The 22,042-nt window shown below is 37.3% G+C and overlaps 1 protein-coding gene and 1 non-coding gene across 2 annotated transcripts; one reads left to right on the top strand and one right to left on the bottom strand.

Annotated features, from left to right (window-relative positions):
• Window positions 1-14,159: 14,159 nt before the first annotated feature.
• Window positions 14,160-14,247, bottom strand: TRNAS-UGA (transfer RNA serine (anticodon UGA)). The gene has a single exon. It is a non-coding gene; the product is annotated as a tRNA-Ser (tRNA).
• A 5,986-nt stretch (window positions 14,248-20,233) lies between these two features.
• Window positions 20,234-21,780, top strand: LOC149250054 (xyloglucan endotransglucosylase protein 1-like). Its single transcript, XM_089458901.1, has 4 exons — window positions 20,234-20,601; window positions 20,709-20,809; window positions 20,932-21,125; window positions 21,208-21,780. Exons 1-4 carry the CDS (start codon window positions 20,430-20,432, stop codon window positions 21,566-21,568), a joined length of 828 nt encoding a protein of 275 aa, XP_089315027.1. The 5' UTR covers window positions 20,234-20,429; the 3' UTR covers window positions 21,569-21,780.
• The last annotated feature ends 262 nt before the right edge of the window (window positions 21,781-22,042 follow it).

Below are 22,042 nucleotides of genomic sequence, written 5' to 3'. Positions count from 1 at the left end.
GCGCTCCTGTAGTGGTCACTGTTTGACCAGGTCGCTGCGCATTCGCATGGAAGGAGCCAAAACATGCTAGAAACCCTCCATCGCCACCAAGTTTCCAAGTTGGTCATCATATACTTCAGCAAATCAGGTTGGTGGAAAATTTATTCACTCCTTCCCTCCATTATTCACCTGCATAGGGTTTAAATCGTTTGTTGTTATTCCTTAGATCAAACCCTAGTAATACATTCCCACCATCTCAAATCACATTTCCTATCTTTCATTACCATTCCCCCCTCACTGAACAACTATCCTCTATAACCTCCCTCATTCCACACATCCCCATCTCCTCCTCATCATCTCTCCTCACATCATTTCACATTTCCCATACCCACAGTCCATTCTACCATTTCTCTAGGGTTTTTGACAACAACAAATCATGGGAGAAGAAGAACACATAAGTCAGAGTGAGGAAGAGAAACAACAGAGGAGGAAATATAAAAAAGGAGGGAAAATCATCAGATATGAGCCAGACAACACTAGAGAGCTCATGGCATCTCCCATCACTGTCACAAGCTTCAAACATATGGTTTGTTTTGAGTTTTGTGATAAGGTGGAAAGAATCCTGCATCATTCTGAATTGACAAGACAATTCATCATCAACCTCCATGACAAACAAGCAACCCTTGTTGGTGTCACCTTTAATATATCTTCTGCTATCATATCAGCTGCTACTGGGATCCCAAATGTTGGGGAAAAATGATTTAAACAGGCATAATTGGATTATTGCTATTATGAGCCATGTCTTAAACCCAACCACAAGAATGAAAGAAGGAGAATTTTCCCTTTCTCATATCTCCTAGATAGATATGTCCCTATGATGCAAATCATCATGAAGTACTTCACATGTGAGGGAAATTTTTCTAGGTTATATTCCTATCATATTCTGTTACTCATACATTTTACAAGAGTCAGAATGCTCAATCTGCCCTACTATCTTTACCTTGACATTGACAATATGTCATACATTGCACAAAAGGAAAGATCATGATCATCAAATGCATAGCATATTTCATCATTCTCTCATCACAATTATAGTCCTACACCACCTTGATCAACTTAACATTGCATGGGACACTTTCATATCCAATGAGATTTTCACAGTCCCACCTATTCAGCATGGCTAAGAGGCACCTTCATCTTTTCACCCATCCACCTCCATTCCTCCACCTTAGCCCATACATCATTCATATTCATCTGATGAGTCAGCCACACCATCACCTCCATCATCACCATTTCAAGAGGCTATTCATTCACTTGGCAGAGATGAAGGCACTGGGCAAGAGCATATTGATCATGGTGAGAGTAGCAAGCCCAAAAGGGCTGGTTTAGGTACCTTGGCACATACCTATCAGAGAGGGCATAGGAAAGTGTTTTCCCCGCTGATTGTGGGAGGGCCTTGCCTTCTGCATCGACAAAGAAGGTACAAAAGGGTAAGGAAGAAGTTGTAGAGGCAGAGATCCAGCAGCAGCAGGAAGACCTCCATGAGATAGAGCATGATTTTTAGTTAGTTGACTTAGATGAGCATGATGACAGTAAAAACACAACTATTGTCATCAAGGAGAAGAATGCACTCATAGGTGAGCTCGAGGTCAACTTGCAAAGGGACAAATGGATCATTTCCTACTATAAGCAAGAAAACAGGCAGTTTGAGGTCAAACATGAGCTCATGGAGATTTAGCTCAGAAAGGCAAAGAGAGAGGGTGAAAAGGCGAAGGCCTTACTTGATGAGGCATATGGGTAGTATGGTGAGAAACATGATGAACAGGTGCCAAGAAGAAGGCCAAGCACTAGAGGCCTAAAGAGAGCTGTGGAGCAAGAAAGGAAAAGGGAGGAAGAACTGGCCAATGAGCTCACCTTGAATGAGCAATTTGCCAAGATGGTAAATTGAAACCGAGAATATTGGCTTGAGAAGATAAATGGTCATCTGGAGAACCTCCTAGACAAGGCCAAAAAGGATAGTGATATTCAAAGAAGGATGGCGAAGCACTATGCCATGAGAGACAAAATTGTAAGGGCCAAGCTCAAAAGAGCTCATGCAAAAATTGAGGCCTTGACTAAACAAGAGGAGAAACAGAGGTTGGATATCCTTTCTAAGGCATCACTCCATGACTCAAACATATAGCCAACTATCAACCCACTAAGTTTTGCAATTTTTGAACTATTTTGGCAAGATATGTTTTGTTGTGTTTTTTGAGAAATTTTGGCACAGCCAACATGGTCAAACACGCAACACCTTGGACGCTGTGTTATTTTTAGGGATTCATAATGATGAGGACATGCACCCTGTACTTTTTCTAAGCATTTGGAGCAAAATTGTTCAGCCAAAAGGGTCCAAAACTACTAAAAAATCACCTTTCTGTGTCTTTTTTGGCCTTGTCGTTGTGCATTTGAGTAGTCTTGGAAGATTTTAATATTTAAGGGGCAAATCAAGCTGATTTTGAAACCCAATGGTAGTTTTGGAAACTAGACAGGATAAGATTTCCAATGAGCTATATTGGGCTAGATTTAGACATTAGGAAGGCAGCCAAAAGTTAGCTTGAAGAGGTCGCTACACATTTGACCAAGTCGCTGCGCGTTTAACCAGGTCGCTGCATGTTTGACAGTCTTCCATTATTTTCATTGTTTCACTCCAAGTTGACTTTTACCTATTGTAATTTCAATTTTTACTCATGCAATTGATCTAGATGATGTAAGTTTTATGTTTTTACTTTTATCTAGGGTAGATACATCAGTTAAATGGCCTATGTGGCATGTAATGAATCAGTTTGCTAGAGTGAGGGATAAGTCATTTTGACCAACCCACACTCCAACTATCAATTCAGCCTTTCTTGCAACTACAACTCCTCTCATGGATTAGACCCCTGAGCATAGGATAGGTTGGTTTTAGGCCTATATTATGTATTTTCTTAGTCATTTTATAGGTTGGAATCAGTGGAATGTTTGGCTATTGATCAGAGAAAGTAGTGTAATCAGTATTTGGTAGAATTTAATGAATGAGTCACATCTATTTTGGTGGAATACCTGTGGTATGGAATTTTGACTTAGTTTCTTCTTATGTTGCATATGTTTGAATGTTTTGTACTCCCATATTGCATTTCACTTCTATAATATGTTGATTTTCAAGCTGATAAGCAGAATACATTTTATATGCTCTGTTTTGGGGAAATCTACATAGTTTGTCCAGTTTCTTTAGTTTAGAAAGAATACATGCTTGGCTTTCTCTTTCTAGCACCTCACGAGTCTTATCCATCTCACTTCATAACCTTATAGTGTTTGAGTGCCTACCTACCTTGCTCCATCAGATGTCTACAATCGTACTCTCATTTGCCTTGACCTAGTCTCTTTGACCTAATCCTCTTCCAACAACCCAACCAAAATCAAATCAAACAACCCTCTGCACTTTACATCTAGCCTAAAACCCTAATCTATCCAGTCCTTGGCTGTGATCCCTTGGAGAGAGCTCTCTCCAGCTTGGTAGGGCTAGCTACCAAGTCAAAAAGTTGGTATGTGTTACCTTAGCTAGACTTTTTCTCAGCCTTGGGGATTCAGAGGAGTGATAACATATTGGCGCCATTGCCAGGGAACGAAAGGTTCATTTTCCCTAGGTGTACGACTAGTTATCAGTGAATTTTGGTCCTTTGGATGATGGGACTAAGCTTTACAAAGGCTGATTCAAAAATTCGAGTGCCTTGATTGTAGAAGTCGGCCTCAAGGATACCAATGAGGCAAATTCTGCATGATGGTCTAGTTGATTCAGTTGAAGACAATCAGAGCTTGTTCAAAAGCAAAGACGGGTACATATCACAAGTTCGATCAGACTTCCTCCTATTGGTAAGCTCTCAATCATTACCAAGTTTAGATTTCACTATTGAAGACTTTCCTTTATAAATAATCTAAGTTTAGCTCAAAGTCTTAGATCTGATCCTATTGAGTCTGACCCTGTTAAGATACTGGCTTCTAAAAGATACACCAGGTCAAACCCTAACCCTAATCCTCCTTCTTTGGTTGATAACCCTAAGAGGTTGTTGAGAAAGCCTAAAGTCCCTATCCCCGAGACTGAAACCCCTAAATTGGAAAGGACCACTTCCTTGCCAGATAAACTACATAGTATTGAGGATATACCTTTCGACATTAAATTTGAGTTATCCTTGTTTTGATCAAAATCTGAGTCTAGTCTTACTGAAGAAGTTTTCGATCCTATAAATTTTGACTCATATCTTTCTGACCCAAAGTCATTGTTTAACCAACCTTCTGTTGCTTCTCAGTCTTTAAAACTCGAGCACGAGGTTTGGTCAAATTTTGACAAACTTCAAAGCCTAGCTGATCAACTACAAATCACTGCCGAAAAGGCCTATATCCAATATCAACTTGAGCTCTTGTCTTCTACCATACCATCTACTTCATTTCCAAAAACATCCACTTTATTCCCTTCGTCTTCTTCACAACCAACACAGCCCATTTCAGTTCCCATCCACCATTCTCCGGGAGTTATGGCGAGATTTGCACCTTTGGTGTTACTGGGTCAGTTGGCAGCATTACCTCAGACCTATGGTTAGAGGCTTCCTCTCTTTTATGGCAACCCAGGAATAACAACCCAACAACATATTGATAAGATGGTTGATTTCATTGACTTAGAGGAAGTCGATGAAGATGATGCTAAAATGAGATTGATAGCTCAAAGTTTTTTGGGAGACGTGAAAAAATGGTTCCATGGTTTGGCAGCAGGCTCTATTAATTCTTCAACCAGGCTCAATGAGTTGTTTTTAGCTAGATGGTGGGAAAAGAAGAATCTGTTGCAGATCTTGGCAGAATACAACACCTTGAAGAGGAATCCTAATGAGACGGTTCAGGAATTCACCATAAGATTCAATCAGGTGTACAATTCTATTCTGGACAACATGAAACCTCCACCTAATTTGGCACTTCAGCATTACCCAAATGCTTTTGATCCAGAGATGGCCTATCAGTTGAGGGAAAGGGATCCCACAACTCTCGAAGATATGCAGAACAATGTGGTAAGTGTGGAAGCAAACTTGATGATCAAGAAATCTCAATTGAAACATGAGAAACCAGAAAAGAGAGTGACCATCAAAGAAGAACCTTCTACTTCTACCAATCTGAAACTTGATGCATTAATCAAAACCATGGATAGAATGGCCGACCTGATGATAAATTCAGCTAGATCTTCGGAGCCACAAGTTAGAAATCCTAACTTTAGAAATCAACAACAACCTCAGTACAGGATAAAACAAAGAGAGCCTAAGGCTTCCGAAGCATCGACATATCAACAGCCTATTCAGACTCCTTTGCAACAGAATTATGCTCAAGGAGAATATGATGATGAAACAGAACCAATTGTTGAGGAAAATCACTTCTTTAGGGAAGATCACCATCCCATTTTCTTGACTGAAGATGAGAAGTATGTCGAGAAAGTGGAGGAGCCTAAAGATGAGGACTACATATTGGCAAGCGATAATGCATTGGAAACCCAAACCAATGATTATCAAAGAGGATATTTGAATGCTCTTAGTTCTTAGTAGAATCAATATTCTTTGAGGAATAGAGATGTCCCAATCACTTAGAAAAGGACATCATAGCATAAAGACACCCAACAGAAATCAAATCCTCAAGGAGGTCAAAGCAAAGGTAAAGAGCTGGCAGCAAACGATCAAAGCAGAACAAAGTAGCCATCTACAAGCATTCCGAACAAGGATCATGATAGCCAAAGGAAGGATCAGATACCAAGGGATCTGCCCAAGAAGAGAGACAATGTCCAAAAAGAGGTAGATAAAAATAGCTCTTTCAATCTAGAAATTGAAATTTCAAAGTTGAAAGTATCAATCCCTCTCATTGAACTTGTAAAAAATAACCATTACAAGTCTGATATAGTTAAAATGCTTAAAGTTGATCCTACGTCTGACATGGTTAATATTGAAGATGACCAACCTGAATTGATTTTTGGTCCAGCCATAGATGGTCAGTCAGGTGATAGTGATGTTCCTCCATTTTATCTCAGTTTAAGAATTCACCAATTCATTCTTCACAACTCCATGCTTGACTACGGAGCCTCTCATAACTTAATGCCAAAATCCATCATGGAAAGGTTGGGTCTAGATATAACTCGTGAGTATCATGACTTGTATTCTTTTGATTCTGGAAAGGTCTGTTGTCTTGGTCTAATCAAAGACTTGGTAGTATCTCTAGATCAAATCCCTGCTAAGAATGTTTTAATGGATGTGGTGGTAGCTGATATACCACCTCGGTTTGGCATGTTATTGTCGAGATCTTGGGGAGAAAAATTAAGAGGCACACTGCAATTAGATTTCTCCTATGCTACCATCCTAGTTTTCGGGAAATTGAGAAAGTTGTACCGTGGAAACAAAATGAAGTTTATGATAACTAGCAAGGAGAAGCCCAAAAATCATCCCATAAGCACTTTACATACAAATTTAGAGTCATTTGATTTGTATAACGATAGTGGACTGAATGATGTAGATAGTCAGCTTGTAGAGATTAAAGATGTACCAGATATTTTCAATAATATAAGGGTAGTTTTAGACCAAGAAAGAGGTGTGCTGCCACACTCATCCGAACAGCTGTCAGAAAATGTAGAAAAAGATTCAGATCAGTCATTAGAGAAGGTAATGGAAACTTCCATAGAGTCTGAAGTGAAAGTTCAGAAAATTGACCCAAAACAACAAAAATATGAACAAATCTTGGAAGAGGAAAATGGCCTCTGGACCATGGACTTTTACGGTGTCCTTGGGAAAGATGGAGAAGGTATTATTATTTGGATTAGAAGTCCACATCATCATCAACAAGGTAATCTCCCTTAGCATGTTATATTGTTCTCATACAAGTTAGATTTTGATTGCACTAACAATGAGGCGAATACATGTGAAGCATCGGCCTTAGTTCCTGATAACTTGCGATACTGTCAAGTATTCTGGGATGAAAAATAGGTGAATAACTTCCTTCAGAGTGAAGGAAAATTTGAAAATTGTTCTATGGATGAAATCTATGATGAATATGATCAAGTCATCGAGCTCAGGTTCATATACTACAACTGAAAGATAGCAATGTTCTGAAAGGTCTCATACCTTTGGAAGACTTGTTTGATCAGGATGATGTAGCAAGGAAGCCTCCATTGGTTCCTACAGAGAAAGGTGTCCAAGATGTGAACATCAGGACAACAGAAAAACCAAAAATGATCAAGCTGGACATCCAAATCATTATCTCCCGAAGCAAAGGAAAAATGAATTCGTTTACTGTCTGAGTTTTCTGATGTCTTTGCTTGGGATTATGCAGATTCGAAAGAATATGATAACAAAATAATTAAACACATAATAAAAATCATGCCCGATCAAAAGTCCTTCAGGAAAAAGTTACGAAGGATAAATCCGATATTGCTGCCATCCATAGAAAAGGAAGTTAATAGAGTTTACAAGGCGTGAATTGTTGTTACCATCAGATTTTCCGATTAGATATCAAATCTAGTTCCAGTGAGAAGGAACACTGGGGAGATGAGGCTTTGCATAGACTTCAAAAACTTGAACAAAGTGTCGCTGAAAGGCAATTACCCCCTTCCAAAAATGGACCATATTCTTCAAAGAGTTGTTGGCACTTCCCAGCTTTCACTTTTGGATGGTTATTCTGGTTACAATCAAGTTTTAGTGCATGAGGACGATCAGGCTAAGATGGCATTCACCACACCTTGGGGCACATTCACATATGCCACGATGCCATTTGGTCTCAAGAATGCAGGGGCCACTTTTCAACATGCCATGGACATAGTATTTTCAGACGAAAAAGATGTTTTCCTAGTTGTATACTTAGATGATGTAATCGTATATTCACATTCAGATGATGAATATTTGCATCATTTAAGAATCATTTTTCAGAAGTGTAGAAAGTTCGGAATCTCTCTCAATCCAAAGAAAAGTCTGTTTTCCATGGAGGAAGGTAAACTCCTCGGCCACATCATTTCAAAAGATGGCATCCGGATCAACCCTTCAAGAGTACAAGCCATTCAGCAAATTGATTTTCCTTGCAGCAAAAAGGAAATCCAAGATTTCTTTGGTAAGATGAACTTATTACAAAGATTTATTCCTAATTGGGCTAAACATCTTAGAGAAATGACCAATATGTTGAAAAAAGATAATGAGGTAAAATGGTCTGAAGAAGCTCGTAAGTCTTTTCATGCAGTCAAGCTTGCCTTAACCACTACCCCTATTTTGATTAGTCCTGATTACACCAATGATTTTATCATATTTTCTTTTGCTTCTGAACATACTATGGCAACAGTACTAATATAGAAAAGGGATAAAAACGAGATGCCAATTGCATTTTTTAGTCGCAACATCAGGGATGCAGCTCTTAATTACAATATCATTGAGAAACATGCCTTGTCTTTGGTAAAGGAAATCAAAGATTTCAGAGTTTACATCTTACATTCGCATACTCTTTCTTATGTGCCTAATGCAGTGGTAAAAGAATTCCTTGTGTAGAATGACCCGAAAGGTAGGAGAGGTAGATGGATAGTAGCACTATTAGAGTATGATCTTGAGATCAAGCCTACAAATCTGATCAAGGGTCAAGGCTTAGCCAAACTCATGGCTGAGTCAAACCTTCATGCTCTAGACATCAACCTTGTGGCAGCATTATTGGATAATCAAGAAGAAGTGGATCTCATTCAGGTATCTGAAATCTTTCTCTCATCTCCACGATATTCTAATATCATTTATGTACTTCAGCATCTAAATCCCCCTCCAGGCATGTCTAAGGCTAAGACTAGGTCATTGAAGTTGAAGGCTTCCAAATATTGTATCATGAACAGTGCACTCTATTGGAAAGATCCAGGAGGTGTATTACTAAACTGTTTGACTGAAGATGAGTCCAAAGAAGTAATAAATGACTTCCACAAAGGAGATTGTGGGGGTCACTTGTATTGGAAAACTATGGCCAACAAAGTACTGAGAGCGGGTTACTATTGGCCTACACTTTTTGCAGATATCTACAAGGCAATGATGAGTTGTCACGAGTGTCAAGTTTTTCAAGGTAAAAGAAAGCTTCTTCCCTTACCTCTACAACCAATATCAGTTAATGCACCTTTTCAGCAGTGGGGCCTAGATTTCATAGGTGAGATCAATCCATCATCATCCACACAACACAAGTGGATACTGACAGCTACGAACTACTTCACAAAGTGGATCGAAGAAATCCCAACCAAGCAAGCAACTGATTCAGTTATCATTCAGTTTTTAGAAACTAATATTTTGTCCCGTTTTGGTTGTCCTCATAAGATAATCACAGACAATGTGGCAACATTTAAGTCCAAAAAGATGACTGAGTTTTGTGACAAGTACAACATCAAGTTGGGACATTCTACAGCATACTATCCGCAAGGAAATGGTTTGACGGAGTCCTCCAATAAGTCTTTAATCAACATCATCAAGAAATTGTTGGAGGCCAACAAAAAGAATTGGCACAAAAAACTGATCAATGCATTGTGGGCAAATAGGGTGAGTAGTAAGAAATCTCTTGGGCTTTCTCCTTTTCAGATTGTGTATCGAGTAGACCCTGTTTTCCCTACGTCATTAGCAGTCCCGATCATAAAATTGTTATAAGAAACGGGAAGTGAAGAGAATGATATGCAGCGCTGAATCAATCAAATGATTCACTTAGAGAAGACACGGGAAGAGGTCTTTCAGAATAGCTCCAAGCTACATGAGAAGATAAAAAGGATCTATGACTGGGAACTAAGGAAGATAATTTCAAAATTGGAGATGTGGTACATTGTTGGGATGCTAGAAACAAGGACAAGGGAAAGCATGGTAAATTTAAGGATTTATTGAAAGGCCCTTATCAGATCTCAGCTTTCCGGGCACAAAATGATTTCTTGTTGGAAGAAATGAATGGATAATCATGCTTAGGAGGACCAGTCAATGGTAGGCTCCTGAAGCATTATCTTTTCTAAATTTGCCTTGGTTTCATTGTACATACATTTTAAATTTTCTGCAAGTGTGAAGCTGAAGATCACTGGAGTTCGAAGCCCGAAGTGAAGGCCATGGAGCTTCACTGATTTTCTGCTATTTTGATAATTCAGTCCTTAGTCATTTAAGTCAGTTTTAAGTTAGTTTCGAGTGAGTTTCATGTTAGTTTTTGAGTTTTTTTGATCGTATTGGCCCATATGGTAAGGCTACTTGGTCTATGGTGTTCTTGGCACCTCCAAGGAGCTTCCATCCCCAAATAAGCCCAATGTTAGAGTCAGTATTTGCATACTGCCACCAATGATCAAAATATCTCTTTTATATCATATTAGAGTCCCGTTTGAAATTTTTTGCATTCCACTAGGGTCATCATGAAAAAATTTGTCAACTAATGGCAGCCTAAAATCCATAATCACTTTCCCCTCTCAAAAGTTTGTATTTGCTGGCCCACCTTCATGTGTCTTTCTGGGTATCCATTGACCATGAAAGCTCATTTCATCATATTTTATATCAGTCAAATCCACCTGAAATTCAGTCATTTGAGGTTCCATTAGGTCACCTAGGTTTTATTTCTCCAAGGTCCAATAAAATCCCCATCTCACTGCATAAGGTTAGCAAAATATGAGAGTCAAGCAAATAATATCTTTTTCAGTTAAATAAAGCTTTCTAAAGCATGTAACCATGGTTACTGAAAGCCCTAAATTTGAATTCAAGAAGGGATTTTATTCCAAGTTTGTAAATTTGAGATTCATGTGAAGCATCGGCCTTAGTTCCTGATAACTTGCGATACTGTCAAGTATTCTGGGATGAAAAACAGGTGAATAACTTCCTTCAGAGTGAAGGAGAGTTTGAAAATTGTTCTATGGACGAAGTCTATGATGAAGATGATCAAGTCATTGAGGCAGCTCAGGTTGATATACTACTGCTGAAAGATAACAATATTCCGAAAGGTCTCATATCTTTGGAAGACTTATTTGATCAGGATGATGTAGCAAGGAAGCCTCCATTGGTTCCTACAGAGAAAGGTGTCGAAGATGTGAACATCAGGACAACAGACAAACCAAAAATGATCAAGTTATCCAAATCATTATCCCCCGAAGCAAAGGAAAAATGCATTTGTTTACTGTCTGAGTTTTCTAATGTCTTTGCTTGGGATTATGTATATTTGAAATAATATGATAACAAAATAATTAAACACATAATACAAATAACAAAATAATTAAACACATAATACAAATCAGGTCCGTTCAAAAGCCCTTTAAGCAAAAGTTACGAAGGATCAATCTGATATTGCTGCCATCCATAGAAAAGGAAGTTAATAGACTTTACAAGGCGTGCATTATTGTTCCCATAAGATTTTCCGATTGGATATCAAATCTAGTTCCGGTGAGAAGTAAGACTAGGGAGATAAGGCTTTGCATAGACTTCAGAAACTTGAACAAAGTGTCGTTGAAAGAAAATTACCCCCTTCCAAAAATGGACCATATTCTTCAAAGAGTTGTTGGCACTTCCCGACTTTCACTTTTGGATGGCTATTCCGGTTACAATCAAGTTTTAGTCCATGAGGACGATCAGGCTAAGGCGGCATTCACCACACCTTGGGGCACATTCAAATATGCCAAGATGCCATTTGGTCTCAAGAATGCAGGGGCCACTTTTCAGCATGCCATGGACATAGCATTTTCAGATGAAAAAAGATGTTTTCCTGGTTGTATACTTAGATGATGTAACCGTATATTCACATTCAGATGATGAATATTTGTATCATTTAAGAATCATTTTTTAGAAGTGTAGAAAGTTCGTAATCTCTCTTAATCCAAAGAAAAGTTTGTTTTCCATGGAGGAAGGTAAACTCCTCGGCCACATCATTTCGGAAGCCAGCATATGGATCAACCCTTCAAAAGTACAAGCCATTCAGCAAATTGATTTTCCTCGCAGCAAAAAGGAAATCCAAGATTTCAATGGTAAGATGAACTTCTTACAAATATTTATTCCTAATTGGGCTAAAAATCTTAGAGAAATAACCAATATGTTGAAAACAGATAATGAGGTAAAATGGTCCGAAGAAGCCCGTAAGTCTTTTGATCAGTCAAGCTTTCCTTAACCACTGCCCCTGTTTTGATTAGTCTTGATTACACTGATGATTCTATCATATTTTCTTTTTCTTCTTCGCATACTATGGCAATGGTACTAATGTATAAAATGGATAAAAATGAGATGCCAATTGCGTTTTGGACAAGGCCAAAAAGGACAATGATATTCAAAGAAGGATGGCGAAGCAAGATGCCATGAGAGACAAAATTGCAAGGGCCAAGCTCAAAAGAGCTCATGCAAAAATTGAGGCCTTGACCAAGCAAGAGGAGAAAAAGAGGTTGGATATCCTTGCTGAGGCATCACTCCATGCCTCAAACATATAACTAGCTATCAACCCACCAATTTTGACCATTTTTGAACTATTTTGGCAAGATATGTTTTGTTGTGTTTTTTGAGAACTTTTGGCACAGTTAGCATGGTCAAACATGCAACACCTTGGATGTTGTGCTCTTTTTAGGGGCATCCAATGAGCAAATGGTCAGAATTTTTGGATTCAGAATGATGATGACATGCACCCTGTACTTTTTCTAAGCATTTGGAGCAAAACTGGTTAGCCAAAAGGGTCCAAAACTACCAAAAAATCACCTTTCTGCCTCGTTTTTAGCTTGGTCGCTGCACGTTTGAGTATTCTTCGTAGATTTAAATTTTGGAGGGTTAAAGCAAGCTCATTTCGAAAACAAAGGGAAGTTTTGGAAACTAGACAAGATAAGCTTTCCAGTGAGCTATCCTAGGCTATATTTGGACATCAGGAAGGCAGTCAAAAGTCAGCGTGAAGAGGTGGTTGCGCGGTTGACCAGGTCGATGTGCGTTTAACCAGGTCACTGCACGTTTGACAATCTTCCATTAATTTCACTGTTTCACTCCAAGTTGAATTTTACCTATGGGAATTTCAAGTTTTACTCATTTAATTGATCTAGATGATGTAATTATTATGTTTTTACTTTATCTAGGGTAGATACATCAGTTAAATGGCCTATGTGGCATGTAATCAATTAGTTTGCTAGAGTGAGGGATGAGTCACTTTAACCACCCTACACTGCAGCTATCAGTTCAGCCTTTCTTGCAACTACTCCTCCTCTCGTTGATTCAACCCCTGAGCTTAAGATGGGTTGGTTTTAGGCCTATATTATGTATTTTCTTAGTCATTTTACAGGTTAGAATCAGTTGGATGTTTGGCTATTGATCAGAGACACTAGTGTAATCAGTATTTGGCAAAATTTAATGAATGAGTTGCAGCTATTTTGGTGGAATACCTGTGGTATGGAATTTTGACATAGTTTCTTCTTATGTTGCATATGCTTGAATGTTTTGTACTCCCATATTGCATTTCACTTCTATGATATGTTGATTTTCAAGTTGATAAGCATAATACATTTTATATGCTCTGTTTTGGCAAAATCTACATAGTTTGTCCAGTTTCTTCAGTTTAGAAAGAATACATGTTTGTCTTGCTCTTTCTAGCAGCTCACTAGTCTTATCCATCTCACTTCATAACCTTAAAGTGTTTGAGTTCCTACCTACCTTGCTCCATCAGATCTCTACAATCATACCCTCATTTGCCCTGACCCAGTCTTTTTGACCTAATCCTCTTCCAACAACCTAACCAAAATCAAATCAAACAACCCTCTACACTTTACAGATATAGCCTAAACCCTAATCTATCCAGCCCTTGGCTGTGATCCCTTGGAGAGAGCCCTCCCCGGCTTGGTAGGGCTAGCCACCAAGTCAAAAGGTTGGTCTCTGGTTACCTCAGCTGGACTCTTTCTCAGCCTGGGAGATTTGGAGGAGTGATAATAGACTATAATGGACCTGACTTGTTTCTAGCTTTATTAATGAAAATGCTACCCATTTTATTGAAAAAGAAGAAGCATTTACTCTGATAGGCTAGTTGGAAAATCATATCAAGTAAGGTAACCGAAATTAGAATTGAAGTGGCATTATCACCATGAATCCAAACCACTTGGGCTACCCAAGAGGAACTGACTAGATGATTGTTTAATATACCCATATATGTTGAATCTATTGTTGAAAAACAAAAGGAGAGAGAGGGATTCGAACCCTCGATAGTTTTTTTATCTATATCGGTTTTCAAGACCGGAGCCATTAACCACTCGGCCATCTCTCCCGGGGACAACTTCTATTCTACCCCTTCGTATAATCCCTAACTATAAGCATAAAGTCAGGTCGATACCAACTATACCTGTGACATATGATGATTTTTCATCATCTGGAATGGAAAAAAAAAGAAACGAATTTCTCTCTCCTCTCACACTCAAATATCAAATTGAAAAAGTTTGAAAGCTCGATCAATTTATGGTCAAATCCTTTCCATAGTGCATTTGATCAGAATTGAAAATTGGGGATCGGATGGTATAGTCTATTCAATCTGTTGGGAGCTTGTAAGATCACAACCATGACTATTGCTTTCCAATCGGCTGTGTTTGCATTAATTGCTATTTCATTTTTACTAGTGATTGGTGTACCTGTTGCACATACTTCATCGATATTGGAGTCAACCAGATTAAGAAAATGGGGATTCAAGGAGTTAATTGGAGGCACGAATGATTTTCCAGTATTGCAACTCGATTGTTGTAGGGGACATAATAACTTCATTGCAGTGTGCAAATTTTGAGATAACAAATTCTTTTTGTAGGGAGATAATCAGGAAAAACATAACAAGAAGGAAATTTTAAAAAGATCTTAGAAAGATATAAGCCAAAATAAATAAGGCTTTGGAATTTCAGATCAACCCTTTCCTTTTTGAGTGGGAATGTTATATTTTATCCTATTAGGGGATGCACATAGTTTCAATATTATTTTGGTGACCCTTTTATGATTTTTTTTTAAATATGTATATCTTTTGTCTCTAATAGAGAAAAAAGGTGTGTGAATAAGAAAACATTATACGAGCTTAGCTCCTACCTAGAATTGTTTGGCAGTTTAAGGACAAAGGTTTGCTTGAGGTTTCTTTGGTAATCTTTAGGAATGAATTTAAGGATAAAAATCTGATTGAAGGCTTCTATCATTCCAAATCCTTCTTTCTATTCATAAATATGATGGGCCATTCTCTAATTCATAAAAATAAAAATAATGGTGGTTAGTTGGATTTAGTTCTACATTCACATTATTTCTCTTTTCCTACATGAGAATCTCTAAAAAAATGCTTCAATAGTTTGATTAGATCAAACAAACATAATAACAATCACAGTTAAATAAAATTAAATCAAGGTAAGATAACTTCAATTAGAATAAAAAAATCTCTAATATGAGGTTAGGGCTTAAACAAAGAAGAGGCATCAACTTGCGACTTGACAATCACTGAACATATTATCTAACAAACTATTGGAAAATGAAAAACATAATGTGTATATCACACCCGTGCATTATGAAATTGATTATGGCAAGCGCATAGCAATACTTAACTATCCCTTGTTCTCGTTATTCCCCGACCTAGAACTATTCCCACTACTAGAAGCAATATTGGTTGGCTCAACTGAAGCATTGGGAGAAAAAAGATTTATACCTTAACCTCACCTATTAATTCCCCCTAGCAAGTAGGAGGTGCTAAAGTACCTTATCACAAAATCGGTAATACGGGGCAGGATATTACGCTCATGTTGTTCCAGGGGTTCTCATTCAGGGTGGTGGTTAAGTTGGGGTGCTAGAACAATGGTCCATTATTGTTGTCGAGGATTGGGGATGGGGAGGATAAGGAACCCATAGATGATTATTTTCATCCTTTATTTCATAGATATATAGGTATCTTGTGTTAAAAATATTTATTTCTAATAGGTAGGGTAGTTTTATAACCTACTCTTGCATGAATAAGAATATGCCTCCAGCCTGTGTTTTTATGACTAGTGACATGGTCAAGGATCCCATACTTGTAACTATATATGATATCATGAAGGAGGAGTGCACGCTAAAACAACTAGCTCTAAAATGTGAGGCTCGCAGTAAGCCCAACAGAGAATTCTGTCCCATTCTAGTTAAATGCCCCGCGGATTGAAGATTTAGCAGATCCCTCTCTCCCATAGATGGGAAGTGGGGAACGAAGTGGGTGAGTTAGTGAAAGAAATCGCCTTCCCCCATTGGCTTCGTTGTTGGGATACTTGTGGTTTCATAAAGGAAGGAATTAACCCCGCCCTTCTTCAGTTTTGAATCCTTGACAACTCTGACCATAAAACCCTAATACGACTACCCTCATTGTAGAGAAGTGTTGAAATATTGTGTCCTCTTTAGAACCCTAAGCAAAACTCTAAAACCCAAAATGAGTTGTCAACCAATGGAAATTTTCCTTCATTAATCCCAGAGGTTAATGTATTCCATTTTCCTTCATTAATCCCAAAGGTTAATGTAAAAAAAGGGAAAATTATTAATTAGCATAATAATTTCGAAATCTCAAGCATTATTGGTCCAAGATCTATAACCAATTTAACTCCGGAAAAACCCTAGGCAACTAGTTTACTTGCAGCATGTCGTTCGAAGAGCTGCCCAAGAATTGGGATGGAAATAATCGCCATACTAAACAATCTCCTGCCCTGCGAGAAATATAGGGATTGGTACTAAATAAGAAGCTCCTGTCTCGACGCAACCCCTCCTCGGATAACGTACGGGCATGACTACCCCGTGCCTCTCTCTCCACGAACCTGCCCTCATCCGAGAACACCTGTGCATCATCTTGAACGAGGAAAGCGTTAAATCCCCATAGAAATGCGCAAAGATGGCAATAGTTGTCACGACCAAGCACATGCTTCATGGTCATTTATTTGATTTCCCAACATCATTGTGGTACAGGAGTTTTCAAGATGGAAAATTCTGCAGGGTAGAGAATAAATGAGAATCGAGGGTTTGAATAATATGGCAGGAAGGTTTTAAATACTCACCCCGAAATTTAATCCTCTGATGCGGAAAGTGCTTTCGAATAATTTAAGACAAAATGTCTTAAAAAAAAAGGTCTTAAATTGCCACGATATGGAGCAGTGATAGACAATGGTGGAGTCAAAATGAAAATTTTAAGAGTTTCGTCATAAAAACGCCATTTGTGTAGTGTAATAATTAACAATAATATAATTATTATAATTACTCTATTAAATTAATAATTATTATTATTTTAATTTTAATTTAATTATATGAGTGTGTTTATTTTGAAAATTTTAATTTAATTATTAATAATTATCAAGTAGATATTTAATTTTTATAAAATATTTTAGAATTAAGATTTGTTTTAAAAGTAGTTAGTTTTTTTATACTTTATTAATTACATTGATTAATTAAAAAAATTGTCGTCATATAATATGAATGATGGTTTTTTGAGCATGTAGTATAAGCCATTTTATTGACCCATACTATTGTAACAAAATTTGTTTATAGGTTAAAAATTATGATTTAGTTTATTTTTATTTTTATTTTTTGAAAGTGAAATGTGACATAAAAATAAATATTTCGATATTAATAGTAAATGAATGTCTATCTATATTTATTATTAATTTGTGTACATTAGTATTTATTAACCATTTAATTTATATAACATTTTTAATTAACTACCAAACAAAACTCCAATAATCATAATACTCAATATTTTTTTCTTAAGGCATGGATATCTTATTCCCTATGCAATAAATGTGCCCAACCCACCACTTTTATTTTTGAACCACCACTTTAGAAAGAATACAGAATAGTATGGATGGAAGAACTTGTACAACACAAACAAATTTAAGATATTATCTAGGGGTCAAATTTGATGGGTATTTACTGGTATTTTCCTTATTTAATCGTCAAATATTAACCATTTTTAAATTTACACCTCATTGATGATGATTACATAATTTTTGAAATTGTCAATTTGATGGGTAACTTAAAAAATAACCCCCACACAAAATTTCAAATAAAATTATAAAAAACAAAAAAAATTAGTTAATTATGTTGGATGAGACACCAAAATCATATCTCACTATGCAACACCCACAATACTCATACTTTAAAATGAGACTTCAAGATAAACATAGGCTCATCCTTTAGAAAAAGCTCATCTCTATGTCATGTGATCCCACGTTGTAGACACTTAAACATAAAGCATGACCATAGAAGCCTAAAGTTTAAAGTTTGAGACTCACATGATAGGTCGACACCCATGGGCCATCGGTAATATGTATAAAACACTATGTATAAAACACTAGTTGATTTTTTTTTGTTTGTGTAGGTAAAATAGTTGTTTCTGGTTTGATTTTGAGAGTTTTATGTAGTTTCTTTAGTGTTGGCACATTCTCGATACATTTTTTTATAAAATGGGTCTATTTATTTGTTTGATTAGAAAACAAATATATTATGTGGCTGGAAATTGAAATATCAAATGTGTGGTTATCAAGGCTATGATGCTTTAGATGCATTCACACTTGAATTGAGACACAATTGGGTTTGTGCCTTTTAGATGTTAGCATGTCTGTCTTAAAGGGGTACTCTTCGTCCTTGTCAGAGGATTATCATTTTCCTGGAAATCCATGATTGCACATCATCACTGTTTGAAATGTTAGAATGCACCCAAATTCTTAATTGAAAGTAGCTTCAAACTTGTTTTATTATTTATAAAGTTCTGCTAAGTCTAATTCATGAAATTGAGAGCTAAGATTGATTATTCCTTTCCAAAATACTTTTATTATAGTTAATGTATTTGATCAAACTACTTGAAAACTTTTAAAATGGTATAACATAATTTGTAAAGTCATTGAAATAGGTTAAATAATGATTATATATAATTGCACCAAATCATTAACTAGTTTTACATTGAAATAGCTTAAATAATGACTATATATAATTGCACCAAATGATTAACTAGTTTCGCATTAAAGATTAATGTAGGTGAATATATTTAATCATTTTACGGCCGATAAAACTTATACATCGCGGTATCCAACCTGGATGGTAGCGGCACGGGGCAATGCATATCGACCTAGTTACGCAGGTGGGTTGTATACACACCATTGGAATTCACTTTCAAAACTAACTCTATGTAATCACCAGTCACTGTATTGAAGGCTGCATCGTTGGAAGTATCGAAACGGAAGTGAGATGGGCTGTCGTTATCACTCCCTTCTTTACAAATGCATAGTGGGATAGATAGAAACGGTGGTGCGATGGGCTATCGTTATCAATCCGTTCCTTATACACACGAATAAGAAACGAACGAACACTTTCAATAAATTTCGTTAAATGATGTTATCATCATTATCAAAACGATCTTAATTATAAATTCAACAAAAAAAAAAATTATTAATATATTTTAAAATAAAAATAAAAATAACACATTTGCAATGAAAAATTGCTCCAATTATATTATTCAGTATGCAATTAGATATAAGGTAATTATATAAAAATAACTTATTCTACTTTAATATAATCCATCTATGAAAATTACTTTAACTCGGTTTAGAAAATTTGTATATGGTTGCTAGAAGCTTGAATAATTCGAAACTATGAAACTAAACAGTGAGCAGCTGTTAAATGGAACCACAAATTGTTTGATGCCTCCATATTTCTCGAATGTAATGGAGTGATGAGGGGAGTTTTCCCGTGGCGAAAGTCTAACAAACATTTATTTTAAGAGAGACGTCAAATATAATGCCAAAATGCCAACTGGATGGAGGGACTGAGTTGCAGATCCGAAAACGGCCCCACGCGGAAGTGAAACCCATTGAGTTACCAACTTTCTCTTCCACAGAGGCAAAGAGTACCACGATGTCCTATAATCATTTAGTCTGTCTGGCCCCATACCTATCAGTATTATTCAATCATTCATTGTGCCTGCCTGGCTATGTGTCGCTGTTGACGTCTGGATTCTTCTCAGATGGTCCATCCATGGTATTCAATCTTGATGGGCTTCATAGCCGTCGCTTTTCGGATCTTTTCCTTTCCTTCCTCCACACTCTAGATGCGATGGCATGCCATACGCCCATGATTTCCACAAAGGCAACTCAACGATCGTACAATTGCATTATACCATTCAATGTCTGCCTGCCTGGCTACAGCTGTAATCCTTCGCTTCTCATGTTTCCTTCTCTCCCTCGTTTCTATACGCTGCCCACCAGCGTTTCCATGGTATATAAACCATCACCCCCTAACCAATATATCGTCCGCAGCGATTTCAGCCTCCTGGATGTTTAGTGATTCTACTCATTCGTTGCACACTCTTTCATTGCGCACGTCCATCTCCTGCTATTCTATTCCTTTCTTTTCCTTTGATCCCCTCCCTCCAATAATCTGCTCTTGGATCTCAAATTCAAGCTCCTCTATTTCTATTAATCCATAATTATGGACATGGCCATGCCCCTCCTCTTTCTTTTCTTATTAATAACCTCGTCGAGTCTTCTTGTAACTGTTTCTGCAAATTTCTACAACGATGTAGACATCACATGGGGCAATGGTCGTGGTAAAATCCTTGACAATGGCCAACAATTACAGCTTACTCTGGATCGCACTTCAGGTAATATTGCGTAAATTTTGTTTCCATGGTATCATGCTCTGTTCTTCATCTACACTTATTACATGTACACATCTTACTCCTACCCTTTTTCCTTTCCTTGATAACAGGTTGTGGGTTTCAATCTAAGAATGAATATCTGTTTGCTAAAATTGATATGCAAATCAAGTTGGTACCTGGGAACTCTGCCGGCACAGTTACTGCCTATTATGTATGTTTTATTATGTTATTCAGCCCTACACTGCCCTATCCTATTCCGAATACACAAATATATAGCTATATCTTGTGCTATGCCTATGCTAACAATATGTTTCTGTTATGACCCCATTGCAGCTGTCGTCTCAAGGTCCCAAGCACGACGAAATAGACTATGAATTTCTAGGCAACCTGTCTGGAGATCCCTATATTATGCACACCAACATCTTCGCTCAAGGCCTTGGCAATCGTGAACAGCAATTCTACTTGTGGTTCGACCCAACCCTCGATTTCCACACTTACTCCATGCTCTGGACACCAAATCAAATTACGTATGTGTCCTAATTACTTATCTCTTCCATATTAATACGGTAAAATCTCACAAAATAACAAAAATACATGTTTGTTATTCAGATTTTCTGTGGACGGGATTCCTGTTCGTGTGTTTAAAAACAGGGAGACAGAGTTGGGTAAAATAGATAGCAATTATCATTATCCGAAGAGCCAGGCAATGAGGATGTACTCCAGCCTTTGGAATGCAGATGATTGGGCAACCAGAGGTGGCCTCGTCAAGACAGACTGGACTAAAGCCCCCTTTGTTGCATCCTTCAGTAATTTCAGTGCTGCTACTTCTTCTTCTAACTTCGCCGGAGAGGAGGCTTTGGACTCGAATCAAGAGCAGAAGCTCCAATGGGTGCGAAAAAACTATATGATCTATGACTACTGTGCTGACACAAAGAGGTTCCCCCAGGGGTTACCCGCAGAATGTAAATGAGCACTCTGGACTGATCAACTCCGTTGTCTGATTAATGAATCGTAGATGAACTGCCCTTCCAACCATTCCTTCTTCTTTATATTCTGTTCTATCACATTCATTCTGTCACTGTTTTACAATGCATAAATTTCTGCATACAAAATCTGTAATAATCAAGAGGATTGATTATTTTTTTTTTTTTTATAATATCAATTTTTATATGCCGATGGTGATACTATTGTTCTTGCGGTGTCTGTAACTGAAAATTGATTCACATGATTAATCCAACTTATAAAGTTCTAAAACCTTTGACCGAGTTGGCATATATCAATGTCCTTTCCCCCAAAGTTTCAAATATTTTTCCATAATGAATCTCTTCTTTCTGTGTCTATAGTTAAAATTTGATTCCTCACCAACTGTATATTCTTGTAAATTAATTACCACAGAAATTTTGATAATCGAAAACAAACACCAATACCTCTTCCCGAGACTTCT

Source organism: Pinus tabuliformis, chromosome 7 (assembly GCF_031772625.1).
Source record: "Pinus tabuliformis cultivar Carrire ecotype Pingquan chromosome 7, CPIR1, whole genome shotgun sequence".
Taxonomy (NCBI): Eukaryota; Viridiplantae; Streptophyta; class Pinopsida; order Pinales; family Pinaceae; genus Pinus; species Pinus tabuliformis.
This window is presented reverse-complemented; position numbering and strand designations above follow the sequence as displayed.